This window comes from Scyliorhinus torazame, chromosome 15, assembly GCF_047496885.1.
Source record: "Scyliorhinus torazame isolate Kashiwa2021f chromosome 15, sScyTor2.1, whole genome shotgun sequence".
NCBI lineage: Eukaryota > Metazoa > Chordata > Chondrichthyes > Carcharhiniformes > Scyliorhinidae > Scyliorhinus > Scyliorhinus torazame.
Window position 1 is genome coordinate 105,572,849 of NC_092721.1, and position 21,555 is coordinate 105,594,403.

The 21,555-nt window shown below is 46.3% G+C and overlaps 1 protein-coding gene across 3 annotated transcripts in view; it reads right to left on the reverse strand.

The window, feature by feature from the left end:
- pcf11 (PCF11 cleavage and polyadenylation factor subunit) overlaps nt 1-21,555 on the reverse strand; it is a 54,501-nt gene that overhangs the window by 22,254 nt on the left and 10,692 nt on the right. For 2 of the 3 annotated variants that reach the window (XM_072476540.1, XM_072476542.1), the window contains exons 5-6: nt 13,529-14,715; nt 11,764-11,947 (exon numbers count right to left, since the gene is read on the reverse strand). In XM_072476540.1, the coding sequence (XP_072332641.1) occupies nt 11,764-11,947; nt 13,529-14,715 (1,371 nt within the window). Of the gene's footprint in view, nt 1-11,763; nt 11,948-13,528; nt 14,716-19,217; nt 19,402-21,555 lie in introns of all 3 variants that reach the window. The other variant, XM_072476541.1, reaches the window with a different exon arrangement.

The window sequence follows — 21,555 nt, forward strand, 5'->3', positions numbered from 1 at the left end:
GCTATGAGTAGAGAATGAATAAACTGAGATTGTTCTCCTTAGAGACGGAGGCTGAGGAGCGACCTGATAGAAGTTTATAAAATTATTAGGCGTATAGATAGGGTGAACAGTTGGAAGCTTTTTCCTAGGGCGGAAATGACAATTACAAGGGGGCACAAGTTTAAGGTGAGGGGGGGAAAGGTTCAGTGGAGATGTGTGGGGCAAGTTTTTTTTTTTTTTTTTTTTATATACACACAGGGTGGTGGTGGCCTGGAATGCACTGCCAAGTGAGGTGGTTGAGGCAGATATGTTAGCGACCGTTAAGACTTATCTGGATAGGTACATGAACAGACGGGGTATAGAAGGATACAGGCGGTTGGTCTAGATAGGACACGTGATCGACGCAGGCTTGGAGGGCCGAAGTGCCTGTTCCGATGCTTTATTGTTCTTTATATTGAGCATGGCTAAAAACTGATCAGTAAATCGCGAAATATTATTTCTGAAACATAGATAGTCAATAGCACAAATTCAAGTAACCAATCCAGAATCTGATCAGTAACTTGCAAAATTATTTTATGTTAATTGAATCAATCATGTAATAAATTTCCTACCATAAAAAGGGCATTCCTCATTCATGCAAAAGTTCTACTTTCATGCAAAAGCAACGTTTAGGCCCATCAACTACACTTCTTCCCATATGACAGCAATGCAAACGTCTAAATAAGATTTTAAAAATCTGTAGGCAATCTCTTCCCAAATCTGCAGCAATATCAAACTCCAGGAGACGGTTACCCATTACTCATCATTGTGTGATCTTACGTAACCCAACAACATATTCATAATATTTACTTCCTCAGAAATCTGTCAAAGCCTTTTTTAAAGGACTGTAAGCTTACATATATTTTCCACATCCTTGCTTCAGAGGGTGACAACATTTCATGAAATACTTTCTGGCAAGCTAACTCTTTGCATTTGTACTTTACAGATATGTCCTCAAGTTCTGACAAGTCATATTAATTTCAATCATGAGGAGTAAGTTACCTTGGGATTCTATTCCTTGAACAGAATAATGAACATAACTCTTGGGTGACATTACTCAACTCTGCCATAATGTATTACACTCGACTGTCTTAACTAGAACTAGAGCTTCTTACTTCCTACATGCAAATAGACATGCTTTGCATGTCCCAAGTGATAGAAATCATGAGTATCTTATTTTCACTATGCGAGTTAGTTTCCAAATTGGAGGTCTTCCTGGATGCAATCCATCCACCAACATCTATAACTTTCAATATAATTTCCCAAAGTCCATCAATCTCAGTTCTGAAGTTTCCAACTGACCTATCTACATCATTTTGGGCGAATGAGTTTCAAATTTCCACGAACCCTTTGTGCGAAGAGGTGCTACTGACATCACCCTGAATAGCCTAGTTCTCATTTTATGAGTATGTCCTTTGTTCTGAGCTGTCCCAAAGAGTTTCCATCTACCTATTCCAAGCTTTCATTTACAAAATACTTGATCTACCTTTTTTTTAAAAAAAATGTTTTTATTGGGTTTTGTACATGGTATAATTACAAATACACACACACACAAAATCAAAGGAAGTAAAAACACGTAATGAGGAAGGGGATTCCCCCCCCCCCCCCCCACTTTCTTACAAAAAACATGGTGGGAGGGGCACAGAGGTGGTGCTCCTGATGCTATTTACACTTTTTGGTGAGCTTTATAAATCGCTGTACAGTAGCATAAGCTTCGGCCATGGGTCCTTCCTTCTTTCTGTTCTTTCTTTCTCTTTTTGCCTTGCTGTTTGTTGTGGTCATTATCTTCCCCTATGCTTTCCCCCCCAGTTTGTGTTTTCTTCTTTCTGGCTCTCCTCTATTGTTTCTCCCTCCCCCCTTCTTTCTTGCTGGGTTTGGCTACCCCTTCTTGTCCCCCCCCCGGTCCTCCCTCACTCCCCCATCATGTCTTGGCTACTTTTTCCTGGATCCTGGCCACTTATTTGGTGGCCACAAACAGGTCCCGGAACAGTTGGGTGAATAGCTCCCATGTTTTGAGGAAGCTGTCTTCCGACCCATGGATGGCGAATTTGATTTTTGCCATTTGGAGAAATTCCGATAGGTCGGATAGCCAGTCTGCAGGTTTAGGTGGTGCTGGACTCCCGGGTGCGGCTATGCAGAGCTAGGTCGCATATTCGGTAGCTCCCGCTTGGAACGGACTTTTGGGCTCTTTTACAGGGTCCCCACGGCATTTGTTTGACATTTCCCGGTGTGGGAAGAAGACTGCAGCATTCCCCGGACAGTGTCCCCAGGAATGTTATGTCTTTTGGCTACCAGACCCGGCAGAAACAGTAAAAGATTTCGCTGCAACAGAATAAACAGGGCCTCTTCCAGCATGCAGGCGGGGGAAGGGCAAGCTTAAAGCTGCAATCTGACTTGACTCTATCAAAGGCGAATTCTAGCAGCAGAGGGAACAACTGTGAAAAGATCTACCAGGGCCATTGAAGAAGCAGGGACGAGGCTTCTGGTGGCGGCCATGGAGGAGTAGGTCGCGCATTCGGCAGCTCCCGTCTGGAGCCGACTCTCAGACCTTTTTCAGGAGTTTCCATAGACTTTTTGGGGGCAGAGTGGTGAAGCGAACACTGCCAAAAGGATTCCCTCTCGACTTCCGGTTGCGGCTATGCAGAGCTAAGCCGCACGATTCGGCAGCTTCCGCTACCACAGACTTTCGGGCTAGTTAGAGGAGCCCCAACGGAACTTTTTTTTTTTTTTTTGACGCAGCCCGTGGGGAAGGGAAGAGAGAGGTCCCCCTCCAACTTCTATGAAACGGACCAGAAGTGTAACGGCCAAAGGAGCGGCACTGGAGCAACGGGAGAAGCGAGGGGAAGAAAACAAAATGGCGGCGGTCAGGGACAAAGGGGAGCTGCAGGAGTTCATCGAGCGCTGCTTCGAGGAGCAGCGCGAGGAGATGTTGGCGCCTATGCTTTCGGCAATTGAAGGACTCGGGATCACCCAGAAGGCCCACGAAGCAAAGATCCAGGAGGTACAGAAAAGAGTCAGTCAGAACGAGGACGAGCTCGTGGGCCTGGTGGTGAGAGTGGAGCAGAACGAGGCGCTACATGAGAGGTGGGCGGGAAGACTCGAAGACCTGGAGAACAGGTCGAGGAGAAAGAATCTGCGAATCCTGGGTCTCCCTGAGGAAGTGGAGGGGGCTGATGCCGGGGCATACGCGAGCACGATGCTCGAGGCGATGATGGGCACAAAGGCCCCTTCGAGGCCGCTGGAGTTGGACGGGGCACATCGGGTGCTGGCGAAGAAGCCCCAGGCAAATGAGCCGCCAAGGGCGATGGTGGTGAGGTTCCACCGGTTCACGGACAGAGAGTGGGTCCTGAGATGGGCCAAGAAGGAGCGGAGCAGTAAGTGGGATAATGCAGAGATCCGAATATACCCGGACTGGAGGCACGGAGGTTGCAAAGCGGAGAGCGGGTTTCAACCGGGCCAAAGCGGCGTTGTATCGGAAAGAAGTGAAATTCGGAATGCTGCAGCCAGCACGACTGTGGGTCACATACAAGGGCCAACACGATTACTTCGAAACGCCTGAAGAGGCGTGGACCTTTGTACAAGCCGAAAGGTTGGACTCTAACTGAGGGTTTGTGAGGGTGGGGGGGGATGTTTTGGGGTTTGATGTGTGATGGTTGTTGTATATAGGGGGTCAATCACGCGCAGGAAATGTTACATGGGCTGGGGGAGAGAGACAAGGCCGCGACAGGAGCTGCGCCAGAGGGGGCGGAGCACACTTTGGAAAGGCGGGAAGGGGAACGAAGGAATGCATATGGATTGGGAGACTCCCACGCGGGGAGGTCAATGGGAAGCCGGGGTCAGCTGACTTACGGGAGTGACATGGGGGGAGCAAAAAAGCTAGACAGGGGTCTAGCAGGGGGGAGGGGAGGGGGGAGAAAAGGGTTGCTGCTGCACTGGCCGAAAGGGAATGGGACACAGAAGAGGTGGTCGGGACGGGGGTCCCCCCTCTGGGGGACTGGAGGGTGAGGGAGGCGTGGCCACGGGACTGGCCCAGAAAAGGAGATGGCTAGTTGGTGGGGCGTGGGGGGGGGGGGGGGTGAGAGCCCCTCCAATCTGGCTGATAACGTGGAATGAGGGGCCTGAATGGGCCGGTGAAGAGGGCTCGAGTGTTTGCGCACTTAAAGGGACTGAAGGCGGACGTGGCCATGCTCCAAGAGACACACCTGAAGGTGGCGGACCAGGTCAGGCTAAGAAAGGGATGGGTAGGACAGGTATTCCACTCGGGACTGGACGCAAAGAATAGAGGGGTGGCAATATTGGTGGGAAAGCGGGTGTCATTTGAGGCCAAGACTATTGTAGCGGACAATGGAGGGCGATATGTAATGGCGAGCGGTAGGCTGCAAGGGACGTGGGTGGTGTTGGCAAACGAACTGGGATGATGCAGGATTCATGAAGCGCATGTTGGGGCGCAATCCGGACCTGGAGAAAGGAGGCCTGATAATGGGAGGGGACTTCAATAGTGTTGGATCCAGCACTGGACCACTCCAAATCAAGGACTGGAAAGAGGCCGGCGGCGGCCAAGGTACTTAGGGGGTTTATGGATCAGATGGGGGGAGTGGACCCATGGCGGTTTGCAAGGCCGCAGGCCAGGGAATTTTCTTTCTTCTCCCATGTGCACAAAGCCTACTCCCGGATAGATTTCTTTGTTCTGGGTAGGGCACTCATCCCGAGGGTGGAGGGGACGGAGTATTCGGCTTTAGCCGTTTCGGACCATGCCCTGCACTGGGTGGAACTGGAGCTGGGAGAGGAGAGGGACCAACGCCCGTTGTGGCGGCTGGATGTGGGACTGCTGGCGGACGAGGTGGTATGTGGGAAGGTGAGGGGGTGTATCGAAAGGTACTTGGAGGCCAACGACAACGGGGAGGTGCGGGTGGGGGTGGTATGGGAGGCGTTGAAGGCAGTGATCAGGGGAGAGCTAATTTCCATTAGGGCTCATAGGGAGAAGACAGAGGGTATGGAAAGGGAGAGGTTAGTGGGGGAGATTTTGAGAGTGGACAGGAGATACACAGATGCCCCGGAGGAAAGATTACTTGGGGAAAGACGACGACTCCAGGCGGAGTTTGGCCTGTTGACCACAGGGAAGGCGGAGGCACAGTGGAGGAAAGCACAGGGGGCTACCTACGAGTATGGGGAAAAGGCTAGTCGGATGCTGGCACACCAGCTCTGTAAGAGGATGGCAGCGAGGGAAATAGGGGGAGTCAAAGATGGAAGGGGAGCCACGGTTCGGAGTGCGACGAAAATAAACAAGGTATTCAAGGCCTTTTATGAAGAGCTGTACAGATCCCAGCCCCCAGTGGGGGAAGAGGGGATGAGACGATTCCTAGATCAGCTGAGATTCCAGAGGGTGGAGGAGCAAGAGGTGGCTGGTTTGGGGGCACCAATTGGGTTGGAGGAGCTGAGCAAGGGTTTGGGGAGCATGCAGGCGAGGAAGGCCCCGGGACCGGACGGATTCCCGGTGAAGTTCTACAGGAAGTACGCAGACCTGTTGGCCCCGCTACTGGTGAGGACCTTTAATGAGGCAAGAGAGGAGGGGACCCTGACCCCGACAATGTCGGAAGCGACAATTTATTTGATCCTAAAGCGGGACAAGGACCCACTGCAATGTGGATCGTACAGGCCGATCTCGCTCCTCAATGTGGATGCAAAGTTGCTGGCAAAAGTGCTGGCCACGAGGATCGAGGACTGTGTCCCGGGGGTAATCCACGAGGACCAGACGGGATTAGTAAAGGGCAGGCAACTAAACACCAATGTGCGGCGGCTCTTAAACGTGATAATGATGCCATCGGAGGAGGAGATAGTGGCAGCTATGGACGCGGAGAAGGCCTTTGACCGAGTAGAGTGGGAGTACCTCTGGGAGGTGCTGCGTACGTTTGGGTTCGGGGTAGGGTTTGTCAATTGGGTTAAGCTCCTTTACAGAGCCCCGATGGAGAGTGTAGTGACGAACCGGCGGAGGTCGGAGTACTTTCGACTGTACCGAGGGACGAGGCAGGGGTGCCCCCTGTTGTTCGCATTGGCGATCGAACCATTGGCCATGTCATTGAGGGAGTCTAATAAATGGAGGGGGGTGATCCGAGGGGGAGAAGAGCATCGGGTGTCGCTATATGCGGATGACCTGTTGCTGTACGTGGCGGATCCAATGGCGGGGATGGTGGAGGTCATGCAGACTCTAAGGGAGTTTTCGGGCTATAAGCTCAATGTAGGGAAGAGTGAGCTCTTTGTATTACAGGCGGGGGACCAAGAAAGAGGGACAGGGGACCTACCGCTGAGGAGGGCGGAGGGGAGCTTTCGGTATCTGGGGATCCAGATAGCCAGGAGTTGGGGGACCCTACATAAACTGAATCTGACGAGGTTGGTGGAGCAAATGGAGGAGGATTTCAAAAGATGGGACATGTTACCGCTCTCGCTGGCGGGTAGAGTGCAGTCGGTCAAAATGGTGGTCCTTCCGAGGTTTCTCTTTGTGTTTCAGTGCCTTCCCATCGTGATCACTAAGGCCTTTTTTAAGAGAGTAGGCAGGAGTATTATGGGTTTTGTGTGGGCGAATAAGACCCCGAGAGTAAGGAGAGGGTTCCTGGAACGCAGTAAGGACCGAGAGCTACTACTGGGCAGCAAATGTGGCGATGATCCGCAAGTGGGTTATGGAGGGAGAGGGGGCGGCATGGAAGAGGATGGAGATGGCGTCCTGTAAAGGAACGAGCCTTGGGGCGTTGGTGACGGCACCGCTGCCGCTCTCGCCGACAAAGTATACCACGAGCCCGGTGGTGGCGGCAACGCTAAGGATCTGGGGCCAGTGGAGACGGCACCGGGGTGCAATGGGAGCATCGGTGTGGTCCCCGATCAGGGGTAACCACAGGTTTGTCCCGGGGAAGATGGACAGGGGGTTCCAGAGCTGGCATCGGGCGGGGATTGGAAGAATGGGGGACCTGTTCATCGACGGGACGTTTGCGAGCCTAGGGGCACTGGAGGAGAAGTTCGAGTTACCCCCAGGAAATGCCTTTAGATATAAGCAGGTGAGGGCTTTTGTGAGGCGACAGGTGAGGGAATTCCCGTTGCTCCCGGCACAAGAAGTTCAAGATAGGGTGATCTCGGGTGTATGGGTCGGGGAGGGCAAGGTGTCGGAAATACACCAGGAGTTGAAAGAAGAGGGGGAAGCGCTGGTAGAAGAGTAAATGGGAGGAGGAGCTGGGGGAGGAGATCAAGGAAGGTCTGTGGGCTGATGCCCTAGGTAGGGTTAATTGCTCCTCCTCGTGTGCCAGGCTCAGACTGATACAATTTAAGGTGGTCCACAGAGCGCACTTGACGGGGGCGAGGTAGAGTAGGTTCTTTGGGGTAGAGGACAGATGTGGAAGGTGCTCAGGGAGCCCGGCGAACCATGTCCATACGTTTTGGTCATGCCCGGCACTGGAGGGGTTCCGGAGAGGAGTGGCGGGAGCAATATCTCAGGTGGTGAAAGTCCGGGTCAAGCCAAGCTGGGGGCTAGCAATATTTGGAGTAGTGGACGAACCGGGAGTGCAGGAGGATAAAGAGGCTGGCATTCTGGTCTTTGCGTCCCTAGTAGCCCGGCGAAGGATCTTGCTAATGTGGAAGGAGGCGAAGCCCCCCAGCCTGGAGAAATGATATGGCTGGGTTCACAAAGTTGGAGAGGATTAAGTTCGCCTTGAGAGGGTCTGCGCAGGGGTTCTACAGGTGATGGCAACCGTTCCTAGACTATCTCGTGGAGCGTTAGAGGAAGGTCGGTCAGCAGCAACCTTGAGTGGGGGGGGGTGGAGTCCCGTCCTGGGAGGGGGGAAAGGGGGGACTGCCTCGGAGGGTGGATGAGCAAGAGATAACATGAAGGGTTGGGGAAACTGGCACGTACGGGTGAGGGCCAGTGTACAAAGCTGTGTAAATATATCATTTTGCCATGTATATATCTTGCTCTGCGCGATTTCTCTTTTTTTTTTGTTACGGGGGGGGGGGGGGGGGGGCGGGTTATTGTTTGTAAGGGAGAAAATTTGTGTTTATATATATATATATATATATATATATATTTTAAAAAAGGTTTAGGTGGTGCTGCTGACCGCCAGCGGGAGGAGGATTCTACGGCAGGCCATCAGGAAGGCAAAGGCAAGGGCGTCAGCCCTCCTCCCCATGAACAGATCTGGCTGGTCTGAAACCCGAAGACCGCTACTTTAGGGCATGGCTCCACCCTCATCCCCACTACCTCAAAGAAGGCTGTCCAATACCAGGCAAGTCTGGGGAAACCAGAAAATGTGGGCGTGGTTGGCCACCTTGACTCCTTGCACTGGTCACATCTGTGATCACGTGACTCCTTGCACTGGTCACATCTGCCCTCCACATCCGGGAAGAACCTACTCATTCGGTTCTGGTCAAGTGGGCTCTATGTACCACTTTTAGTTGCGTTAGGCTGAGTCTTGCTCACATGGAGGTGTTGACCCTATGTAGTGCTTCGCTCCAGAGTCCCCACCCTATTTCAAACCCCAGATCTTCCTCCCATTTCCTCCTCGTCGCATCCAGGTCGGTGTCGGCCCTCTCTATCAGTCGTTCGTACATGTCCCTCTGCCTAGAATGTCTGCGTTCAGTAGTTCTTCTAATAGTGTCTGTCACGGGTATGCCCTTGTCTCCTTTCGTAGGAAGTTATTAATCTTCAGGTACTGGAGTTCGTTGCCCCTTGCTAGCTGGAATCTCTCCATCAGTTCGTCCAGTGTTGTGATCCTACTGTCAGTATATAGGTCCCTGAATGTCAATGTCGTCCCGTCTCCATTTTTTAAAGGAGGCGTCAGTAAGTGCCGACGTGAACCTGTGGTTACTGCAGATGGGGGCTTTGTCGGACATTTTGGACAGGCCGAATTGCTGCCATAGTTGGTTCCAGGTCTGGAGGATAGCTACCATAACGGGGCTGCTTGAGTATTTTTTGGGTGGGGATGGGAGTGCCACCTTGGTGACGGCCCAGAGCGAGGTCCCCATGCAGGAGGCCTCCTCTGCGAGCATCCACTCGGCTTCTGGCTCCTTTATCCATCCCATCACTCTTTCTGCTGTCGCTGCCCAGTGGTAGCATTGTAAGTTTGGGAGGGCTAGTCTCCCCCCCCCCCCCCCCCCCCGATTTTGTTTTCTGTAGGACCTTCTTTGGGATCAGAGCATTTCCTTCCCCCACCCTGTACAAACACCATGATTAGTTTGTCCAGTGAGTTGAAAAAGGTCTTGGGGATATAGATTTAAGTAGGAAGAGATAGCTGTGCAGCACATTCATTTCGTTGATCTATCTTTCTTAGGTCCAAACTAGATGGCCTTTTATTTCCTCACATTCAACTTGATCTACTAATTTTACAAATTGTTGCTATCTATCCCATTTAATGTCATCTAAAGATACCATCAACAAACTTGGATCTATGGCTCTGTATTCCATTAAATCATTTAACAGGGGCAGCATGGTGGTGCAGTTGTTAGCACTGCTGTGTCACGCCGACGAGGACCCGGGTTCGATTCCGGCCCTGGGTCATTGTCTGTGTGGAGTTCGCACATTTTCCCTGTGTGTCACAACCCAAAAAGATGTGTAGGGTAGGTGAATTGGCCACGCTAAATTGCCCCTTAATTGGAAAATAAATTGGGTACTCAATTTTTTTTAAAATCATTTAACTATAGAAAGATAGATCACAAATCCTCCTGATGAAAGGCAGTTTAATCTGTTCTTTGAACCAGATCCCTAGGAGTAAATGATACTGGATACCGTTCAAGGCTACCCGTAAAGCAGCTTTCAAGCATTCAACATGTCAGTAAGAACAGAAAAGCAGCTTTCATTAGAAAACTATCACCACCAATCAGCTGCAAAAACATTGTATAGTTATTCAACCAAGCAGTAATTTGGCTGAGGGGTGCAGTTGCTTAAGGACCAAAAGGTATATATGACGGCAGAGGACAAAGTTGAGGTTCTAAATGAATGCATCGTGTCTGTCTTTACGGGGAAAGATTCTGCCAAGCCAGAGTAAAAATGGAGATTCTTGATGGGCTAAAGAAAATTGATAAAGAACGCATTAGAAAGGCTGGTTGTACTTTACAAAAATTCATTTTTCGGAATGTGGAAGTTGCTGGTTAGGCCAGCATTTGAGTGCCCTAGGGAAGGTGGTGGGGAGTTGCCTTCTTGAACTGCTGCAGTCCCCTGTGTTGTAGATACACCCACAGTGCATGTTAGGGAGGGAGTACCAGGATTGTGACCCAGTGACAATGAAGGAACTGCAATATCTTCAGTTACGTTGTTAAGATCCGAGAAGCTGGGGTTGTTTGAGAAGTTTTTTGACGGATGTGTTTCGAACCATCTGAGGTCTAGACAAGAGAGAGAGAGAAACTGTTCTCGTTGGCAGATGGTTTAAGAGCCAGTGTCACTGATTTAAGGTGAATAACAAAATAATAATAATCATCATTAGTGTCACAAGTAGGCTTGCATTAGCAATGAAGTTACTGTGGAAGTCCCCTAGTCATAGAATCTAGTGCAGAAGGCCATTCGGCCCATCAAGTCTGCACCGCCTCTTGGAAAGAGCACCCTACCTAAGCCCATACACCTCCACCCCATAACCCCATCTACCCTTTTTTGGACACCAAGGGCAATTTAGCATAACCAATCCACCTAACCTGCATATCTTTGGACTGTGGGAGTAAACTGGAGCACCCAGAGGAAACCCACGAAAACACCAGGTGAACGTGCAGCCTCCGCAGACAATGACCAAAGTCGGGAATCGAACATGGGACCCTGGCGCTGTGAAGAAACAGTGCTAACCACTGTGCTACCCTGCCGTAAACATAGCACGTGACTAGGATCTGGAATGAGCTGCCTGAGAGAGTGATGGAGGCAGATTAACTGCGAATTTCAAAAGAACTGGATAAACACATGGAGAAGAAAATTGCTGGGCTTCTGGGAAGGGCTGAAGAACGGCACTAGCAGAGTTGCTCTTGCAGAGAGCTGGCTAAATAGCTGCTTTCTCTGCTGTAACCATTCTATCATAATAGTTATGTTGCTGTGTAGATCTTTGAACTCTTCTAGTTCCACTATGTGAACATTCAATCAGAGGAAAAGTGATTATTTTCAACTTCTGAATCAAACCCAGAAGCACACTCACTTTGAGAAACAACAGAAGTAAAATTCTGAATTTCCTTGGCCTAATGGAACTTGCTACAGTGTCCCTCTAAGAGGTAATTTTTACATGTCACTGCTTCAAACATTCCTGGTCAATTCATCCACAAAAGTCTTCAAACCGTTGCCCCTCAATCACAATGCATTGCCCCATGTCTTGCTTTTGCAAGGTCTGCTAAATATGTAACCTGTTTAAGTCCTTGACGATATTAGGAATGTAATTATTATCTCTAGTTACGGCTTAAAAGCAATCAGATGAGGCTCCTGCTTTACGATTTCCTTGTCTGGAATGATTGGTCTCAGAATAAACTCACCTCCTGTCAAAACAATTAACTTGCTTGAAAGTTAGGATTCTGCTGCACAGTAGTGCTACAAATTGCTGTGCAAGCTTGGCTGATATCCATCTGGACTCCAAAATAACGTTTAACTGACACACCACCCCAACTCTTTTCCCTTTCAATTGATGAACAATCCTGTGAGGTGGCTCAGCATAAGGAAGATGTTTTAATAACAGGCCAAACGGTCAAGAAAAACGGAGATATAGCAATTTCACTCATCACAAAAGAGAATACATTTACACTTACTTTTTTCAATAAATCTCTCTTGCTGGCAGATGTCAATTCTTTTGGGATTTGTAAGTTTGCATCAACACTCATCCTTTGCTGCCTTGGTGTTCGAGGTGACAGAATACCTTTATTTCCAGGATAAACATCCTTCTGTTGATGAGGAAACTTTGTATGTGCCGGAGTCTCTTGTTTCTGCTTCAAGCTACAAAGCAAACATTTACAAAAGTATTATACATATCAATCAGTTTGTAACTTTATCATCTTGTAACTTACTTGGCGTGATTCCTTTCTAGGACTCAAAATAAAATCCCTATCAAAAGTCAACGTTTATTTCCTTGAAAATGTTCCAATGAAGGGTCATCCAAAATAGTTTTCCTTCCTTTAAACAATCCATCAGCTATTTAGCTTCAGTCTGTTTTTCAATTCCTTCAAATGGCTTATTAGCAACTGACAATATATCATTATTTACAATATGTGGTAGCAGCCATAAAATTAGCAGAAGCCTCAACTCCTCGATGAGAAAAAAAAGTTGACAACTTTACATCACATAGCTCAGGTATGCAAAAGGTATGAAGAATGAAGAAGACAGGTGTATCAAGGATTATTGCTAGAATAATAAGTGTTTGGTTTCTACATAAAACGTTAGTAGGAACATAGTAAGTTATAATAAAAGGAAAATACTGCAGATGCTGGAAATCTGAAATATACACAAAGTGCTGGTAATACTCAGCAGGTCTGGCAACATCAGTGGAGAAACTGTTAACATTTCACGTTGAATACGACATCTTTCAGATGAGCATTTCCAGCATTTTCTGTTTATATTATAATTTGAACTAAATTATATTGCTAATAATCCAAAATGTGTGTGGGTGATGGGGGTTTAGCAAACAGAACACAGGCAGGTCAATTACGAACTGGCAGATATCATTTAATATAGACAAATGCGAGGTGCCAAAACGAGACAGTAAATAAAGTTGCATGCAACCAAAAGAAGCTGTTGGGATCGGGCTGAGGGCTGCTGCTGCCGCTCAGGAGAGCGTCTTGGGGAGTTCCTGTTTTCAAGACGTGCAACCTGGGAGTCCTGACATCTATCCTCCCGTGATCTCTTCAATTTCCTTGGGTCTCTTGCCTTTGGTTTGGTATTGCCTTTCTTTCTAACATCTCGACGTTCCCAGTTATTGACACACTGCAATCAACAGGACTAACATTTTTGTATGTAAAGCTGATGGGATAAAATACAAACTTCAGGAGCAAGTACTGTATGCTACATGTTCACTAGCAGATAAATGTGGCGTTGAAAAATATGACTATTCAGAATTGGCGTTTCCAACTTGCTAATTAACAAATTGCAGGGCTCAAGAATGGTGGAATGGGATAATTGGGCAATTCATCAAAAGGGTGTGATGAACATAATGGTATCTGTGTTGTTCTGGAAGATCCATGATCTGAAACTACCAGGAGAATCTGAAGTGAAAACTGTTAAGTGTGGAAAAAGTGGGCTCAGTGTAGTCCCCAGGAAAATCTACTGTCCTCTCACCAAACTATCTCTACCCAATGAAATGAACTAGAGTATGGGCAAATCGAGCACAAAAAAATGGGCATATAGTTTTAGATTTAATTACTCCATGCTAATAATGGTTAACAGTTAACCATGTGATGGAAGACATTTTCAAAAAAAATTTGCTTTTTTTGACAAAATGCATGATTGACAGATGTTAAGAAAATAGTAACCACGTGGACTACAATCAACTTTCTGGTCTGGTCCCGTGCATTCCGAACTTACCTTTTAGCTTCCTCCCATCCAGACTTCCATCTTTTTGCAGATGGCTGGTCATGCCAGTTTTCTACATTTTCCTTTGGCTCAGGAGAGCGTCTTGGGGAATTCCTGTTTTCAAGACGTGCAACCTGGGAGTCCTGACATCTATCCTCCCGTGATCTCTTCAATTTCCTTGGGTCTCTTGCCTCTGGTTTGGTATTGCCTTTCTTTCTAACATCTCGACGTTCCCAGTTATTGGCATTCTGTTTATATTCATCTGACAGGGGTCTCTTTGCTGACTTTTCTTTGTCCTGTGTTTTGGAAAGTGGCGAAACACTTGTACGCCTCCTTTTTGGCGACAGCCGCCCTCTTTGTCTAGTAGAGCGTGATACGGGTGACCGTGATATTGGCGAGTGTGATCTTGGGGACCGTGATCGTGAAGATCTAGAATGTGATCTAAAATTAAATCCTCCACATTTAGAAACATCCCTTCCAATTTCTTTTCCATCCTTTTCATTTTTCATCACAACACCATTGATCGCTTTATTTCTCATCACTGAAGATTTACGTTCACTCCCTTTACTTTGGTCATCCTCTACTTTTTTTTCAGCACTTGCCCTCTTTTCTTTTGTTTCTAGTTTATCAGTCTTATCTTGAGAAGACTTGCGCAATCTTGGATCTCTTTTACCGACTTCTATTTTTACCTTCTCAGTATCCACTTTCTTAGCATTTTTCACAGGCAACTTATTTTTCACTGGCGATACCAATTTAGATTTTCCTTCTGAAGCTCTGGATTCCTTTCTCAATTTCTCAGAGGTCTTATCTTTGTTTTGTTTTGATGTACCAATTTGATTTTCTGTCCTGTCAGAAGATCCCCCAGCTGGGCTACTTCTTTTGCTCACTGAAGTTTTCTCTAGTTTCTCCGTTTGCAATGGGCCTTCTTTTTTAACAGCATCTTTTGAATGAGTTGACTGTTGACTAAGCCTATTTATTCGAGGGTCTCGGTTTGACACTTTGGTATCACCGAGATGTGTTGCTTGAAATTTTTCTAACTCCGTTGATTCTTGCTGTAAGGGTCTAACTGTAGCTGGAGTTGGCTTTGCTGTTCCCATTGAAAGCATAGGAGAAACCTTGGTGATTGGCACATGGAGTTTGGAATGTCCAAGAGTCACCGCAGAATCAGGAATAGGATGTTGGGAAGCAAGTGAGGCAATCTAAATGGGGGAGGGAGGAAAAATACAATTATAGAAGTAAAATGCCAGGAACATAAGAGTCATTTTGTATAAAAATACAGGCCAAAAAACACGGAAATGTGGAATGCAAGCATTTGTATTAAGTTCTTAATACAAAGACATGTTTTCTTACATGCACACCAAAAACATATTTTTAGTAAATCTAAAGCAATTATTCTACAAAAGAAATTTTCATTACTTGTCACAAGTTAACACGAAGAACTAGAACACAATGTTAAAGACGTCAACATTTGAAAAAAATATAGAGAACACTTTGGATGTAATAATCCTTTGGCAAAACTACAAAATCAAAATGTTAATTGCTCTTTTCTATAAACGTTGACTGATCGATGCATTTTGGGCAGTTTATTTTTATTTATATTTACCCATTTGCAGTTTCTATCATTTGAGTTTTTTTAAAAGAGTTGGTTACTTTCTATAATGATCCTTCTGTTATTTTAAAAAGATTCAGTCCATTTAGAATATGAATTAAGTCACAATCCCAAGCATCAACCCAGACCCAGAACTTTGCACTGGGGCAGTGAGATTTTTTCCCCCCTTCCTCCTTGCTCTAAAGAAACCTTCACTCCAGGACAAGAGGGAGTTCAACCATGTTGAGTTCCAATTGGATGGCCACTACTTTAATGCTATGAGTATTATAAGTCTGATGAGTTCAGAGGTGAACTGACACGCAAAATTGTGATATTATTGCTATCAGAGGTTGAGGACTGGCTGCTCAACATTCCGGGGTACAAGATCTTCAGGCGAGACAGGAGAGGATGTAAAGAGGCCTTGTTGCATTATCACTGCAGTAAGGAGGGACGATATTTTGGAAGGATCTTCAAATGAAGCTTTCTGGATAATGTTTAGGAATAAGGGGGGGGGGGGGGGAAGTCATATTGCTGGGTATTATAAGCCCCTAAACAGTCAGCAGGCAATAGAGGGGCAGATATGTAGACAATTCACCGAGGTGTGTAATGGGGGATTTCAACTTCCAACATTAGTTGGGAGAGTCAGAGTGCAGAAGGCTTTAGAGGGGGCAAATTTCTTCAGGCGAGCTTTTTAATGTCAATATGTAGATGGTCCAACAAGGATGAAAGTGCTGGATCCAATTCTGGGGAATGAAGCTGGTTAGGTGTTTGGGTGGCAATGGGGGGAGCAATTTAGTGACAGCTACAATGCAGCAATATTTAAATGTGCTATAGAAAATTTTAAAAATGGTCTGCAAAAAGTTTCGAATTGGAGGAAGGAATGATTTAGAATAAGGCAGGATCTGACCAAAGTAGACTGGGAACAGCTTCTTGTTCGAAAACAGTAGTGGTGGTGGTTGGGGGGGGGGCGGGGTGGAGAGAGGGAGGAGGAGAGAATGCTCCCTTTAGGGTGAAATGTAGGAGCTGCATATTCGCCCCGTGTCTGCATGGGTCTCACCTCCACAATCCAAAAAGATGCGCAGGGTAGGTGAATTGGCTACACTAAATTGCCCCTCAATTGGAAAAAATAATTGGATACTCTAAGTTTATTTTAAAAAGAAATGTAGAAGTATTAAGCACAGAGAACCCGGTCTAAGAATATTCAGGACTGGATATGAAAGAAAAGGCTTTTTGGCAGGAACAAAGGGAGGAAATCAGCAAAGGCCTGAGTGGAGTATGGGAAGTACGGGGGGAACTTAAGAATGCAATTAGAAGAGCAAAGAGGGGACATGGAAAAGGACTAGCAGGAAGGATCAGGGAGAATCCCAAGATATTCTATAAGGACATTAAGGGGAAGAGGATAACTAGGGAAAGTGTAGAGCTAGAGGACATTAGTTGGGTGTTACACAACCACTTCACATGTCTTCACTTGGAGGATGATACAGGCACAGAATTTGGGGAGGACTGTGAAGTTCTTGAATAGCTCAACACAGGAGAGTGAGGAGATATTAAGAGGTTTTGGCAGGCTTAAAAGTGGACAAATCCCCAGGTCTGGATGAGTTAAATCCAAGGTTGCTGTGGGAGGAAATCAGAAGCTCGGATCCAAATCTTTAATTCCTCTGGCCACAGGGCAAGTGCCAGGATAGGAGAATAGATAACGTATTTCTTATTTTTCAGGATAGGTGGTAGGGGTAAACCAGGGAATTACAGACCAGTGAGCCTCACATCAGTGGTAGGGAAACTTGGGAGAAGATTTAAGGAAAAAATTAATCTCTACTTGAGAGAGGCAATTTGATCAGGGATAGTCAGCATGGATTTGTCAGAGGGAGGTCATGGTTAATTTTTTGAGGTTGTGATCGTGTGTGTATAGTTTAGTGCAGTCGATGTAGTTTAGATGGTTTTCAGCAAAGCCTGTTAAGCAAGTTTGCAGATGACACAAAGATTGGCAGTGTGGTTAATAGTGAGGAAGAAGGTCTTAGGAAGATATAGACAGGTTGGTTAGATCGGTGGCAGAAGGTACTTAACACTGAAAGGTGTACGGTGATGCACTTTGGAAGTAACAAGGGAGCACTCGTTGAATGAGGGGACACTAGAAAGCTTAAGATGAACACAGGGATCTTGGGGTGCTTGCCCACAGATCCCTCAAGGTGGAAAACAGGTTACGGGTAGTTAAGAAGGTATACGGGACACTTACCTTTATCAGTATCAGTCGTGGCATAGATTATGAGTAGGGAGATTGGAGCTGTACTAAACTTTGGTTAGGACAGGGGCGGCACAGTGGCTAGCACTGCTGCAGACCCGGGTTCGATCCCGGGTCACTGCCCATGTGGAGTTTGCACATTATCCCAATGTCTGCGTGGGTCTCACCCCAAAACCCGAAGATGTGTAGGGTAGGTGAATTGGCCACACTAAATTGCCCCTTAATTGGAAAAAAGAATTGGATTCTTTAAAATTAAAAAAAAAAACTTTGGGCAGGCCACAGCTGGAGAACTGTCTGCAGTTCTGGTCGCCTCACTATAGAAGGATGTATTTGCACTTGAGGGGGTCAGATTGAGCAGTACGTTGCCTGGGATGGAACATTTGAGCTATGAAGAGAGGCTTAATAGGCTTGCCTTGTTTTCTTTAGAGTAGAGAAGGCTGAAGGGAAATCTGACTGAGGTATAAGATTGGGGGGTATGGGCAGGATGGATAGGAAGCAGCGGTTCCCCTTAGTTAACAAGAGGCATAATTTTACGGTGAGGGGCAGGAGGTTTAGATAGGATTTGAGGATAACAATTTCACCCAGAGGGCGTTGAGAATCTGGAATGCACTGCCTGGGAGGGTAGTAGAGGCCGGAAACCTCAACTTTAAAAAAAATACATGGATGAACACTTGAAAGGTCATAGCATTCAAGGCTTTCGGCCAAGCTCTGTAAAGTGGGATTAGTGTAGATTTAGTGTTGTTTCATCAGTGCAGATTTATGGGCTGAAGGGCCTCTTCTGTACTGTACGACTCTATGACTAAGTGATCGTTTTTTGCCAATGGCAGTTTACTTTTCCTTTCCTCAGCCTACCACTTGCTCCTGAATCTGCAATGTTAACACCATTGACCATATTATGGAATAGGACTAATTGCATCTGCATTAATATAATGCAAACTTCCACAATGTTCAATCTGATCAGGAACCACTTAGCTTTGTTTAAAATGCACTTTACTGAGTGATGGGCAATTTGAAACGCAAGATAGAATTTAGCTTTAAAGGTTCTTTCCGGTTGCTCTGCTTTACAGATGCCAACTAGAAACCCCGTTTATGTTATCAGTAGTAGTTCCAAGCACAAATAGAATAAGCCCTTTCCCTACTGAACATTATGCTTTCTACTGCTTGGGTTGTGTCAAATGAAGACACAAATATCCAGTCCGGTTCTGACAAATTCCTCCAAAGATAATTTCTTCTGTCAGGCACCATTAGAATTTCAATTGAACGGTCACAAACCCAAGATTTTCCATAAGAACCTCAATCACTGCTACTTCTGTGGCAAAAGCTATCACCAGCCTACCTTCGAAATTTGAGCAAAACAGCAACCATTTTTACAGACTGGTAATTAGTAAAACAAGAATTTAAAAAACGATTGGGTTGAATTGTATTCGTACTTCCAATTGAACTAAGGACAATAATACGAATCACCAAGTCAAAGTGGCCTAGTGGTAATGGACTAGCAACCCTGGGCGGCACGGTAGCAGTGGTTAGCCCTGTTGCTTCACAGCTCCAGAGTCCCAGGTTCGATTCTCGGCTTGGGTCACTGTCTGGAGTCTGTACGTTCTCCCTGTGTCTGCGTGGGTTTCCTCCCACAAGTCCCAAAAGATGTGCTTGCTAGGTCATTTGGACATTCTGAATGTTCCCTCTGTGTAACCGAACAGGTGCCGGAACGTGGCGACTAGAGGCCTGTCACAGTAACTTCATTGCAGCGTTAATGTAAGCCTACTTGTGACAATAAAGATTATGATACTGAGCATTCGTAGTTCCAGTGACAAGCTCTCAGTCCAGGAGCTCCTCAAAGTCTCCAAGGCTCAACAAGCTTCAGTTGCTTCAATTACCTTCTTGACATCAATGTCAGAAATGGGGATGATCGCTAATGCTCTAGTTTTCAGTACCATTCATAACTGGTCAGATACCAAAGCAGTCTGTAGCCACATGCTACAGACATACCTCAACATTCAGAATTAGGCTGATGTGTGGCAGGAATGTTACTTGCTGCTTTAAGTGCCAGGCAATGACCATCTAGAAAAAAAAAGAACCTGATCACCTTTCCACAAGATTAAATTGTACAAGGGTTAGTACTGCTGCCCCACAGCACCAGGCCTTGGGTGACTGTGGAGTTTGCATCTTCTTCTCATGTCTGCGTGGGTTTCCTCCGAGTGCTCCAGTTTGCGCCCACGGTCCAAAGATTTGCAGATTAGGTAGATTGGCCATAATCAATGCATAGGCTGGGGGAGTAGGCCAGGTAGGGTGTTCTTTTGGAGGGTCAGTGTCAATCTCAATGGACCAAATGGATTCCTTCTGCACTAGAGATTCTATTCTTGGGTTTACTATTGATAAAAAGACTGAACTGGTCCAGCCACATAAACACTGCAGAGACTGGAAATTCTGTGACAAGTAACTCATCTCCCGTCTCCCCAAAGCCTGTCCACCATCTACAAGGCACAGGTGTCATGAGTGTGAAGGAAGGGACTGCACCTTCCAAACCCTCAACTTCTACCACCTAAAAGGACATGGGCATCAGACCAGCAGATGCTGCAATTCTCCTCCAAATCATACACTCCATCGAGGGGCGGCACAGTGGCGTAGTGGTTAGACAGCTGCCTCACAGCGCTGAAGACCCGGGTTCGATCCTGGCCCAGGGGTCACTGTCCATGTGGAGTTTGCACATTCTCCCAGTGACTGCGTGGGCCTCACCCTCACAACCCAAAGATGTGCAGGGTAGGTGAATTGGCCATGCTAAATTGCCCCTTAATTGGAACAAAATAATTAGGTACTCTAAATTTATCTTTAAAAAAAATCATTTGCATCATCCTGGTAGGACTGTATTGAGATACTTTGTTGCGAGGCCAAAACCCCACAACCCCCTCCCTAACAGCATTATGGGCACATCTACATCACATGGGTTGCAGCAGCTCGTGAAGGTAGCCTATCACGATCCTAAGGGCAATTAGGGGTGTGCAATAAATGTTGGCTTTCCCATCAGTATTCATCCCAGAAAATAAAATATAACCTGTTTATTATTGCCTTTCATCGCTATTGAGCCCATTCAGAAGGCAGCTTGCAACCATTTTAGGATTAGAGATGGGCAATATTGTTGTACCAACTTTGCCAAAGTCACAAAAAACAGAAAATTTGATTTTGTTTCTCAAATTTTCTGACAGGTCCTGATTTGGATCTGATATAACTTCTATGATCTACGTGAAGATAATTCATTTTGCACATCTCCTTCAGCCCAGACTTGGCATTATTTAGTAGTAACGCCCCCCCCCCCCCCCCCCAACTGATGTAACCCATTACAATTACAGTGGCTAACTGGAGTTTGTATATCTACCTACTCAAAAGGTCCTGGAGTTGCAGTGTTAACACTTCAAACCATTTTTATGGATGTTTAATTCAAAACTGTTCTTCATCAGTTAAGTGTGATAGCCCCACAAATTCCTTCCTGCCATACAACAGCCACTTGGATAAGGGACCAAAAGGCAGAACCGACACAACTGTTGCCTTAAATGAATTAGTAACCATCAACATGAGAAAATTAAATCCAAATCTTGGGAAGTTTTAATACTCTTTCATTATGTGTATTCAATTGCTTTAGGGTCTTCTTTGCATTGAAGGCTCAATAAGGGTGTCATGTAGTTCAGATATATCTGGTTTTGAGAAACTTTTATCTGGCTTCATAAAGTAACGTTATGCATTTTAACTCCACCAGATCAGTTGGGGGCACATTGACCAGAAACCATTCCGATACTTGGCGCACCCAATAAACCTCAACTAAAATAAAAACAAGTGCTGGAAATACACAGCAGGTTTGGCAGCATCTGTGGAGACAGAAACAGAGTTAATGTTTAGAGTTGAATAAGAGTTCTTCAGAACCGAAGGGAGGAAGAAATTTGGTGGGGTTTTAAGTACAATTGTCAAGTGCCAATTTTCATAGATGTGAATGGGGTATGGCAATTAAAAGTGTCAGTTTCTTGTGGCCCCATTGTTACTAATCGTAATCTTGTGACTACGGGAGCAGAACTGAACACACGAGGGACCATTCCCGGGTCATTCTTGCACAAAGGTGCACTCGCAATCTGTATTTTTATCCATATTCTTGAATGTTTTACTCTGCCAATCACATAGAATCCCTAGAGCGCAGGAGGCTATTCAGATCATTGACTCTGCACCTAC